The 12742-nt window shown below is 29.0% G+C and overlaps 2 protein-coding genes across 4 annotated transcripts in view; one reads left to right on the forward strand and one right to left on the reverse strand.

Moving 5' to 3' along the window:
* icln (chloride nucleotide-sensitive channel icln) overlaps positions 1-11964 on the forward strand; it is a 43610-nt gene extending 31646 nt beyond the window's left edge. For 2 of the 3 annotated variants that reach the window (XM_085813190.1, XM_085813189.1), the window contains exons 4-7: positions 3770-3916; positions 4163-4231; positions 7896-7982; positions 11865-11964. In XM_085813190.1, the coding sequence (XP_085669316.1) occupies positions 3770-3916; positions 4163-4231; positions 7896-7982; positions 11865-11920 (359 nt within the window). In that variant the 3' untranslated portion in view covers positions 11921-11964. The remainder of the gene's footprint in view (positions 1-3769; positions 3917-4162; positions 4232-7895; positions 7983-11864) is intronic. The other variant, XM_085813191.1, reaches the window with a different exon arrangement.
* A 142-nt stretch (positions 11965-12106) lies between these two features.
* LOC118201783 (uncharacterized) overlaps positions 12107-12742 on the reverse strand; it is a 35407-nt gene continuing 34771 nt past the window's right edge. Inside the window, exon 6 of the mRNA XM_085813188.1 lies at positions 12107-12617. Within this exon, the coding sequence (XP_085669314.1) occupies positions 12264-12617 (354 nt within the window). The 3' untranslated portion in view covers positions 12107-12263. The remainder of the gene's footprint in view (positions 12618-12742) is intronic.

Consider the following 12742-nt stretch of genomic DNA (forward strand, 5'->3'; position numbering starts at 1 on the left):
GTACTTCCTCTCTCTGTCCTAAAAATAGTAATTATTTATGCTAAATTAATCTAAAGTGCATCATTTCCAAATTAATCCCTATCACGTGTTCTTACATAACACTGCAGTGCAAAAATCTTTTAGCTAATCAGCTTAAAGATTTCAGTTGAAACCGAAACTTTTTGGACTCCTCTTCCTCAAATTCTTCTGAATACGTCACTTTTCCTCTTTGCTTTACTCTTGCCACTGATTGCTGTCTTCAAAAATATGTTTCCCTAGTTTTCTAGTTTTTTGGAACCTATGTGGGGAGAGGGGGGACTTTAAAAAAGGCTGCTATGGCATCCATTTTATTTATGTTGGATAAATGAAAAACGTTTGCTGACCACAAATAAAAAGGAGATAATTGAATTTGGCCACTTTCTGCTTCTTTATATGTCTCACTATGCCATCAACTATTTCCAAGTTATTATATATATATATAAAATCAGAAAACTATGTAAATCAGCTTTAATTTATTAATAGCTTCTTAGTTTCTCATTTTTATTTTGGGTATTTCATCTTTCTATTCTAAAAATAATAACAACATTTCTGGACTGCATCATTTCTAGATCAGTCCAACTTGCATGCCTTGGCAACACTGATGACGTAGGTAAATGGAAACTTGAACTACAGATTTCGAGAACTTAAACTTTTCTAATTTAAACCTTTCTTTCTGTGAGCTTCGATATTGTATATATGCACACTTTAGCTTCTCTCCATGTGCTCCATGGATACAATTTCACTGTGCCCTCTTCCTATCGCAACAGTATCAAAAATATAAATGTTTTTAAAATAGGCACAATTAATGTGCGAAGTTATTTGTGGCCACAGCACGTTTGTTGAAATAAAATCAAGATTTAATCAGCCTCGGCTGCCAAGTTTCCTCTTCACTACGTTCTATGCCAAACAACATTGCTATGTTTCTATGTCTCAGTGTTCTTACATCAGTACTTCTAAAATTTTCTTTCATTACACAGATATATATATATATACACACACTCACATTTATATGAAAATTAAAAAAATAATAAAAAGGAGATCTGAAAGCTTTCAGACTTTCTCAAAGGGGGAGTTTCTTTAACATTTTGTGTGTTACCTTTATTTATTAAATATTGTGTTCTTTGCATTTAAACCATAAAATTCAATTAAACAGCAATATCGCAAAATAGTTTTTAAAAAGCATATCTTAAGAATTTTCACTACAGTTTTGCCATTGCTTGCTTTGAAATCATTGAGTTTCTTAATCAAAAACTCATAAATGCTTTACAAAATATGAAATAGATAATAAGACAAACTCCAAATTTGGGCTTCCAGATGCCCATATTTGGGTCGAGATATATGTTATTCAAAATTTTATGGCTGTAGGTACCATTGTTTTACCACAATACGAGAAACATAGATACATTTATGCAGATTCTTCATTATTTAATTTATTTAAGTGTAATACAGGGCAGTAATATTTGGTTGCAACAATTTAAAAAGTGATTCAGACGTTTAAAGTTTTCGATGCACAATGCCAAAACGAAATAAAAGTCAGATCTTTTTAAGAAATGGTGTTTGGGCCTTTTAAAGTTGTCATAATGCGAACAAGAAAGGCATTATACAAAAGATATTTGCACATTTTGTGAATGATTTTGAGGCCATTTAATTGATGTTTTAAAATGTGAAGAGTATTTTTTATAGCCTTCCCCCCCCCCCCTTCTGCATCGTTATTTCCGTTATAAAAGAGCTTTTAGTAAAATTTCCAGAGGTATAGATTTGTATTTCTGCTCCACTACTTTTTTTTTTTTTTTTTTTTTTGTCACATTCATTTAAGTTAACCCATGCTTCATGAACGGTCACTGTGTATTTCCATTTATCTTCTGTTAAGTACTTTTCATGCAGGTTCCATAAATTGTTCTCATTGAGCCACATACCTCGGCAAAAAGCTGGTGAACATTATGGTTTTGAACTTTTCTTAAGTTGTAAGTCTTATTTTATTTACCTGTTGGTACAAAGTATTTAAAGATTTTGCAGTTGGTTTCAGTGTAAGTGGATTTTCTCTTATTACCAGTGCTTTAACTTAAGAAACAATAAAAAAAAAAATAAAAAAAATAGTACATACTTTTTTTGGGTATTTGTTTGATGTCTCCTTTCCATGTAGAATTAATGCTTGGCAGTTTTTCGATTAATAATAATGCTTATTTTGCACTTAGAAATTTTAATACAATGGGTTTTGCAATGTTTTTGAAGTACAGGAATATTTTTCTTCAGAAAGTGCAAAACCATATCCTTCAATTCACAGCTTGTTTACATGCAACATTTTGAAAGGAGAGTAAATTTAAAAGTAACAAACTATATTTCTCATTTCAAATAACAAGCTATTGCCAGAAATTTTTATTCCAGCACTTTTGCATTTTTTTACCCTTTTAATTCTTTATTAAAATTGTTCTAAAAATGCATAAACACCCTCTGTAGCTCTATTAGAAAGGGTTGTATTGTTGGCATTGTATCCAAGTGTGCAGGCTAATGTTCAGATACCCAGAAAGGTATAAATCATTAGACCATATACGAGGTGGGCCAAATAAGACCTACTAATGTTAAACACTGTTAACTCTTGTAATAATAATTTATTTTAATTAATTTTTTTATACATTAAATATATTTTATGGAAATTATATATGAAATGTGACATCAGACAAATGTCCACCATTTTTCTCGATGCAGAAATTAGCTCTTTTTAATGCATTTTCCATTACACTACGTAATGTTTCCGGTTGAAGGCTCAATATTTCATCTCAAATATTCTGCTTCAGCTGTCTAATAGTCTCTGGTTTATTAACATACACTTTGTCTTTTAAATATCCCCATAAAAAAAAAAAAATTTAAAAAAAAAAAAAAAAAAAAACGGATTCTGTTCCGCCATTGGCCGCAAAAAGTTTTCAGTCATTGTTCTGTAAGAAGCTATGGAAATAGTTTCTGGCGTTCCATCCTCATTCTCAAAAAAATATGGGCCGATAACTCTATTGGCCATAACACTGCACCAAACAATACACTTCAATTAAAACATTGTCGATATTTACGCTGCTTAATAACAATTGATCGTTGACAAGAATAGAAAAAGTCAATAATTTTAATGCGTAGTTTTGTACTGTATGGTCTGTACACTGTTATAATTTACAAAATATTTTCTGTACTTTATTTTATGCTAGAGGCATATCTGTTTTTAGGATAAATTTGTCTTTTTTGCCTTATACACATTATTCAGATGTCATTTTATGTTTATTTATCTTGTATAATATTTAATTTTTGATCACATGTTAAGTACTTTACTGTTTTGTAATATTTGTACATTAGAATTGTAAAAATTGTTTAAGGATAGCCAAAGTTATAGGCTGTTGGAGTTAATTAAATTTTTGTGACAGAGAGGTTAGTAATATTTGATGATTTCTTGCCAGCATGGCAACATTTTTGTAAGTTTTAGAAAATATGTTTTTTAAAATTCTGGGAACATACATATTCCCCCCTTTAGGAGTTCTGTTACATGTTTACAAGTTTGAAAATGCTAATTTTCAGCTGCATCCCCCCTCCCCGTAACATTGAGATATTTTTAGCTGAAGAAGGTAAAATCATTTGTAAGTATATGTATCACTTTGAGTTAAAAGATGAGTAACTTATAACATTATTAATTCACACAAAGATTGTAATATCTGTTTGCCTTTTTAATATTTTGCTTCATATTCATTTTTCTGTTATGTACATTCAAATATAGCTATAAGTGAAGTATCAGAGATTCAAGAGGAAGTATCAGAGGATCAAGAACTTAGGTCAGCTCTAAACAATTTAGCAGTTGAGGAGGAAGATGCTGACTCATTAGAACCAGCAGAAATGCATTTTGTTCCAGACAATAAAAACATGTGTAAGTTTATAATATTTTTCTGTAACTGATTGTTTATTTTAGTTATTATTTCCAACTTTAGCATTAACATCACGTTCAGTCATTTGATTCATCAGAGAATCCGGGAGCTTACTAGTTAAATTAGTTTTTCACCTGTTATAACAAATGTCAGGTGCATGAATTTGTTTCAAAGGAATATTGTCATTTTTATGTTCAATTTATTTATAATTATGACAAGCTTACATATAAAATTATTGCTTTTTTCAGTGGATGTTATGTATAAAGCATTATGTGACTGTCAAGCTCTCCACCCAGACTCGCCTATGAAAGATGAAGGTAACAGTTAAATAAAATATTTTTCACGTTTAAATTTTTTTTAAGTAAATTTTACTTATATGTCATAAAAAAGAATCTAATGTTAACTAGCTTTCGAAAGGTTTTTAAGGAATTAAGGTAGAAAAACAATTTTATATGTTCTAGTGTGTAAATGTGTTGCCCTGAATAGTATAGCAATGTACAGAGGCTGTTTGCTAGCGCAGATTTCATGTAAAGCTCCATAGTTTTCTCTCTGAAATAACACTGATGTGCAAATGCTGTTATAAATAAGGCAACTAAGTGACCAGTGGTGGAAGTATGTGGCCATTTGAAAAAAAGTGCGTAAAAGAGTATTCACCATGCTATTTTAGCTGTCATAGTCATAAGGTATAAAAGCCATTAGCTTTATTCACTACCGTAGGGCAGGATTTAAGCCATAGCCAATCAAGGAAGATAAATTTGTGCATATGCAACTGACACACTGAAATCATCAACCAGATGTCAGTTCTTGTTTGCTGCAGTGTGATTGTTAATTCTTATTACATCTTAATGTTGTCATCAGATTGAAAAGTTAGAAGACAAAATTTTAGGCAAAAATCTTTGTGCAAGGTTTGGTTGCCTAGCACTAATGTTTAGTTTATTTTGGTTTGATTGTAAAGCCCTTCTACAAATGCTCTTAAATGTACACTGTTATCAGGAAGAAGAGAGGGAGAGTTCTATAACTCCTGTTCTAGTTGGCTAATTGATGAAATTCAACTAATGTTTTTCCTGTCTAGAAAGTGCGACTTAGAATATGTATATTAGACAAGGTTTGAACGGTCCTTTAAAGGTCCATAAGTTTTTTTAAAACATTATAATACTGATAAATTTGATTAAAATAATGATAATAAGATATATTTAAGAAGTTACATTAAAGAGACACTTTGATTTTTACCTGCCATATTATAAAGTGGTATTACTTTCCATTTTGTCATCTTAGTATTAGAATATTTTGATCCTGAAAAGTAAATAAGATGATAAATGCTATAAAGCACAATTTCCGAAATACGCCCTGGCAAAAGCAAAATGACTAATGTAGTTACTATAAAATTTTATATTTTTCATGGCAAGAGTTTTTTCCAATGTAATTGTCTCAGAGTATTCAGAAGTCTCAAAATGTGTATCAGTTTTCTTTATAAAATTCATTTTACACTTTTCTTGTCTGAATTGAGGGGGGGGGAACTTGTAGGTTTTTGCTGTCATAGAATAGGAAGAGATAATTTTTCGTTCAGATTTTAGATATTGCACCTCGGAAGGATTTGAAAACAAGATTTATAGACCTGTGATTCCAGAGAAATGTGTTAAAGTGAAAAATACCTTCATGGTGTTATCACGCAATGGATGTATTTTACGGGAAGTTTATGATGAATTTCTTACTTTTTGGAAGAACAATGAATACATAATTATTTGAAATTTCTACTTCTTGTTCTAGAAATCTTTCTTTTCATAAGTGTACCTTTCCTTTATTTTCTCTTCCTTTCACTAGACACAAGCACGGAAAATATCCAAAATGCTTCTAATCTTGTCACATGGGTAGGCATCTGCAAAAAGGAATTTTTCGATTAATAAAGAAATTGAAAACTGATAATTAAAAGATTAATCTGTTAAGTATTAACGCATCATACACAGGGCTGGCACTAGGCATTTTCTCATCTGATTCAATCTTTGTGAGTCCTAAATTCTGCTAATACCTTCCTAAATCTTGGAAGTTTTGCCATTCCTGTATTTTGTTGCTCAGTGCTTCACTAAATTCTAAAAATTCTGCCACTTTGTCATTGGTATAGGCCTTGATCATGTATCATTTCATTTTTGTTCCCAATGTTCATATTAATAAAGAAGCAAAATTAGCAGTTTCTTCTATACATTCTAAATACATGAAGTCTTTTAGAATAACGGAAATCTTTAATTAAATCTAAAAATTCCAAAATAAAGAGGAAACATATTGAGTAAAAAACTGAATGCATAAAGAGAAAGAAAATTATTCTTCAAAGAAATATTGTTGAGCCATTGACAAGTTAGGAGATGAAGCAGAAACTAGTGGGAACATTTGATTTTATTACTGAAAATTTTTATAGTGTTAGAAAAAATGCTTAAAGAGAAGGATATTGATAAAAATTAGCCAAAATATCTGGGAAGTTTTCAAATTAAAATGATGAATAAATATTTTGTTGTTGTTGCTTATAGTTATCCTGATATCGTTTAAGAATTACTATCATAAATGATATATTTTAAAATGTGAAATGTTATTAGATTGTGATTTTAATTGCTTTTTAACAGTTTTTTAAATAAATAAAATTTAATAGTGACTATGTAAATCTGTAATAAATTGGAGATGATATGGATTGGGTATGTTTGGAGAATAAACATGTTACTTATTATTATGTTTATACATTGTACTTAAAACATGCAAAACATTTATCTGCTCAAAACTATGCATATTAGAGTCAAGCTGCCTGAGAAGTTTTTAACAATAAAGAACTATTTTATTATGTTTAGGGGGAATTATTTAAATTTAATTCTTTTATACAAATAAATAAAATTGCAAAAAAAATATGAGATTAAAATTATGTATCCGCTTAGTGAATTTTCAAATAAAAATATTATCTGGTTGACTGTTTTTTACATTTAGAATGCAAAGTAAAAGCATTCATTATTTGCATGTCTAGTCATTATGTGGTGGTATACTTGCTTGGTGCTGCTTCTTATGTAGTTGCTTGCTAATGTCGCCATCTATTAATACCAGTGAAAAGTGCAGTAGCACATGAGCTTATAGCCTGCCCTTGAAGATGATAACCTCGGAATTTGATCCTAGGTTTGTTATATGACAATCAAATATCATACCACTGTTGCAAAAGGGCTTCCATGCAACAGATTGATATTCGAACTACTTTGTAATGTGAGCATTTGATTAGCACTCGAGATGGTTACACATGTGTATGGAAACAGTTGATGTAAGGCTCATATGATGGGATAGATAAAGAAAAATGCATAAAAATGTAAAAAACAGTCAAACAGTCTAAATGTAAAAAACAGTCAACCAGATAATATTTTTATTTGAAAATTCACTAAGCGGATACACAATTTTAATCTATTTTTTTTGCAATTTTATTTATTTGTATAAAAGAATTAAATTTAAATAATTCCCCCCTAAACATAATAAAATAGTTCTTTATTGTTAAAAACTTCTCAGGCAGCTTGACTCTAATATGCATAGTTTTGAGCAGATAAATGTTTTGCATGTTTTAAGTACAATGTATAAACATAATAATAAGTAACATGTTTATTCTCCAAACATACCCAATCCATATCATCTCCAATTTATTACAGATTTAGCATACTTGTTTTATATTATATATGTATAGAATGGACTAATAAAATTTCAGTGTATTTCAAAGAAATTTAAGTAAAGACTATTATGATTTTACCCCCCCCCCCTTGGGGGAAAAAAAGACAGCGCTGAAAAGAATGTGTTTTTTTGCAAACTTATAAAGGTTGAAAGAAGATTCTTCAATAGAATTTTTTATTTATTTCTTAAGGTTGATTTTAATATGTCTGTGATATTTTTTATATGTATTTATAAATCTTTGGTAGTGATACTTTTTAAAGTTTATGTTTTGAAATTTCAAACACTCGTAAATAATTTCAGATGATGACGATGATGAAATTGTTTTACCTCCAATTAGTATTCAACATGCAAATGGTACACTTGAAGAAATGGATGATGGTAATTTCGGTATATCTAATAGTTTCTGTTTTTTTTTTTTTTTTTTTTTTTTTTTTTTTTTTTTTTTTTTTTAAAGCAAGAAGGAATATAAGTTTCTAATTTTAAACTTATACATTTTTATATCTTAATGTTATGCTACAAATTTCTTCCTATTTGATGTATTGGTTCATCCAGAAAGTTATGCAATTTTTCAAATTGAAGTACGTTTTTTTCTACAAGTTTACTTGATCATGTTATACTCTTTTATTTAAAAAAAGGAAAAGGATGCTAGTCAAACTGCTTGTAAAATTTATTTTGTGTATGAACAAAGTGCTCTTCCTAATGACAAAGTTCAAAGATGGTTTCAGAAGTGCAGAAATTTTATCCTTGAAGATAATGCCTACTCTGAAGGACCATACTCTGTAAACAAAGACCTATCAAAAGAAGCTATTTTTGAAAATCTTTATTACTAAATATTCTGAAAAGTACAATTTATGATCATTTGAAAAAGATTGAGTATGTAAACCTCTATGATATACAGGTTCTCTATATTTTTAGCAGGGCAGAGTACGTTGCTTGAATTTTAGCATGTGATTCTTTGCTGAAATGAAATAAAGAGGCTCCTTTTTGGAAAAGGCTCATTATTGAAGATGAGAAGAAGGTACTATACAATAATAGTTCGAGGAAAATATCATGGATAAGCTAAAGTGAACCTCCGTAATTAACGTCAAAAGGGGTTGTATGAACTATTTACACAAAATCACATGATGAATTTGGATAAATACTATTTATAAATTGCAATTTTAAAAACAGAAATCAAAGCAAAACTCCCAGAAGTAATCAGTTATCAAGGTGTTGACTTCTATTATGATATTGCTCAGCCCACCAGTCCGAAGGTCAGACCAAGACTTCTTGAGTATGGCATGGATATTTTGTGTCACCTTTCATACTCATCTCTTCAAGTTGCTTCAAATAGTCTGCATATATCACTTCTTTGGAGAAACAAAATGGTGTTTATGCAATTCAATAAAATTTTCTTGCATTTTTGTACTGTTTCGTTTGCATTTATCATAAAAAACTGCAGAACTTTCCATAAGACCCAAAATATGATTTTATGCACCAGTGCTTACATTTGGCTATTTACTTCATATACAGAGCTGCCAATCCACCTGGTAAAACTGGGAGATTTTTTCTTTCTTTTTTCCCCCCTTATTGCTTGGTTTTTAATTTATCTAAGTTTAGATTATCTTTATTTAATGTAATTCGAGAAGAATTATTCATCGCAAAATCTTGAAAGGAAAGGAAATGCTATGTAAAAAATTTCTGGTGAAAAATTCTTTAATAATAATAGTAATGGTAAAGTAGAGCAGAAATACCTGCATTTGTAATTGCAATTCAAGTTGTGCAAATTCAGTTTCTATTCAAGTGAAGAGACTCATAGAGCATTTTGCAAAAATTCTACTGATGTTGAATATGCAAATATTTGTATTTAATTTTGCTTTTTAATCTATAACTCATACATTGTTAAGTTTTCTATGCACAGTTATGGTTCATTTTATTTTCATTGTATTTGAAAGTTCTTTGATAAATGTAAAATCTCCCCCTCACACTTCAGTTTCTCAGTATAAAATATTAGGAAAGTTTCGAAAATTGATTGTGGTTGGCCAAAAAACAAAACTTTTAAAATAAAAACCTGCCACATCTTATAGATGCAATCGTGTGACTGAACAAATACTTTTTTCATGCCATTGCAGTATTAAATCAACTACAGTCGGTGCTAACACATTTTAAGAACAATTTAAAGAAAAGATTTTAAAAATATAAATACTGTAGATTAAAAATGTATGGCAATAAAGGAGAAATTTTGTCTCCTACATAGAAATTTATTCTTTCAAAATGTTGCATATAAACAAACTATGAAAAATATATTTTTGCCCTTTCCAATGATAAGCATTTTTATTTCACAATTCAGAAACATTGCAAAATGCACAGTATTAAAATTTGCAAATGCTAAAATATTATTATTGATCTGGAAGGGGGAAATGAATGAAAGTTATCAGCCATTACTTTTGCATTCATTGACTCCAAACAAATGCTTAAAAAAGGGGCATACTGTTGAGTGTTTTTCAAGTGAAAAGTAATAAAGTTTTACGGTTTAAAAATACTAAAACACTGAATATACATCGACTTTTGCTGAGGCATGTGGCAGAGTGCTGAAAATAAATGAGAGCCCTGAGCAAACATGATCTAGCTGAAGATAAGTGGAACACATTGTGACCATTAGTTTATCTAAAGTACCGTTCATCCTTCCCAGAAAAAAGTGTTTATTTTCGAAAACTGGAGAAGATGATGTACAGATCTTGATCAACAATATAGGAAAAGATTGAGAGTTTATGATCGTTACAGCCTTCTTTTACAAGGACATATTAAAAAATATAAGAAAGAGGGAGGAAAGATAAAGTAAATTCATCATACTTCCCAGGAAAATATTTTAAGTCTTATTTACACAAGAAATTCTCCCCCCCCCAACAGTATGTAGCCATATAACAGAATTTCGACACATTTGTGCAATTGCCATTCATATTTCACTTATGAACTATTGTGCTTCTGGGCTGTGAAAGGAGCTCTTTTTAAGCAAATCTACCATGATTGATACACCTAGAAAAACTTGAAAAAAGAATGCAATGTTATAACCTTGCAAATTTTATAAAAAACCTTTGCTAGTACAATAAGTGTCATTGCAGACATTTTTAGTTTACATGAAATAATTAAAATGTTTTCTGAAAAATTTTAAAAACTTTGCACAAAAAGTAATTTTTTAAATGTATGTAGACATGCTATTCTGTTTATTAATTTTCAGAGTTTTTTAAAATATTCAAATTTGGAATGCCATGTGAGTCATTTCTTTAGTTTGACTAGAATTCCAATTAGCTGGCATATTCCACATATAAGAAAATAAAAGTTTTTAGTTAGGATTATTCCTTATTATATTCCAAAATTATCAATTGCCATAGTTAATTGACCAGTCCTTATTAACCAGTCTTTAACTTAAGTCCTAACTTATTGACCTTATTAACCAGTCCTTATTTTTGAATTTCTCTTATGTTAATTCTTTAATGTAATAAAAATTATATAATACAAAAGGTATTTATGTAAATTCAGAGCACTTAATAAGAATGAATTTCACTATGATAAAGCAAACCAAACTTGTATTTATGTAAAAAAATAATGCACAAAATATTTGTGTATGGAAATAAGTTATTTTATTACTTTAAAAAAAAAATCAGCTGTAACATTGATACAGTTTTTCATTCATATAAACCCATTTTTGATTTGTGCTATTCAAAATGTTGATGACCATGCATTGTATAATTGTAAGGAATGAGGAAAAAAGTTTTAAGTTTCTTATTTTATTTAATTGTTTCCCTTTTTTTTTTTTTTTTTTCCAACTAATACTTTTTTTTGCGTGTGTATGTATGTGTTTTATTTATTTATTGAGAATATTTTACAGTCTTATATCACTGTTATTATTATTATTATTATTTTGCATTTTAAAAACTTTTTTAAAGTCACTTAAAAAGGATCACGTTAAAAATTGTGACAAAACAAAGAAAATCTTGGAGGTACAAGTAAACTTCTGAAAAATAAATGACCTTTTTTTTAAAAAAAAATCTGACATTTATGATCAGAATCATTTGAAAAAATCCTAATAAAATGTAACTGTTTGCCTATCATCTGAAATATTTTGGTGTCTTTTTTATATGTTTTTAATTTTTTTAACATAATGGCATAAATTTCAGATCATTATTTAACTTGCTTTCTTTCAAGGGTTTCTGCTGCTGTATTGATCTAATGTACAGCATAGGTTTGAAGGGAAATACACTTTTTATTTATTTATCCTTTTTCTTCTAGTTGTAGAAGATGAATCAGATATGGATGAAGAACAGTTTGAAGATGCAGAACAATAAAAAAAAAAAAAAAAAAAAAAAAAAAGAAGAAGAAGAAGAAGAAAGCATCTCTAAAATATTTTTAATATGTCATTTGTCATTTGTATATTGTACAAATAAATTTTTTCAACCATTTCAATAATTTTAATATTTCTTGCATAATAAATTATTAAAATATTTTGTGTAAATTTTTAAAAAATACACTTATGTATTATTTTGTTGCTAATTTTTAAAAGGCATTTTTATTAACAAATTAAATCAAATTTTTTATTATCATAAAGTAACTGACTAGTTAAAATTACTCATATTTATTTAAAATGCTTTTATATAATGTACTGCTTCTTAAATGTTTCTATATTTTCTCTTATATATCATTACTGAGTTCTTTTCGTGTAAGCTTTTCTATTAATATGGAAATTTTAGATTCACTTTCAATTTTCTCTTTTTCTTCCAAATCAATCAAATGATCCTTTCTCTCCATGACATCACCTTTAAAAATACCTCCTTTATTCCTCCAATCAGTAATCTGAATTAATGCTGATTCTTCAGGCTCTTGCAATACCTTTATTAGTTTATTGAAACTGAGATGTGCCCTCCCTATTCCACACATGATTTTGCATAGTTTGTGTAACTCTGCTGCTTTTGCGTAATCCTTTTTTGAAGATAAGAAAATTCTATATGCTGTTTCAAATTGTTCATGAGCTTTTCTGTAGTTCCTCTAAAACAAAATAGAAAAAAAGCCAAAGTTCGTAAGTAAGATGGAGACAATTATTTTACTTAATTCTTGTCCAGTATAGGAAGTGAACATTAAAATGAAAATTTTTGCTTGTTATATATGCATAC

This window comes from Stegodyphus dumicola, chromosome 3 (genome assembly GCF_044657685.1).
Source record: "Stegodyphus dumicola isolate Sdum_Otavi_A_Nest chromosome 3, ASM4465768v1".
NCBI lineage: Eukaryota > Metazoa > Arthropoda > Arachnida > Araneae > Eresidae > Stegodyphus > Stegodyphus dumicola.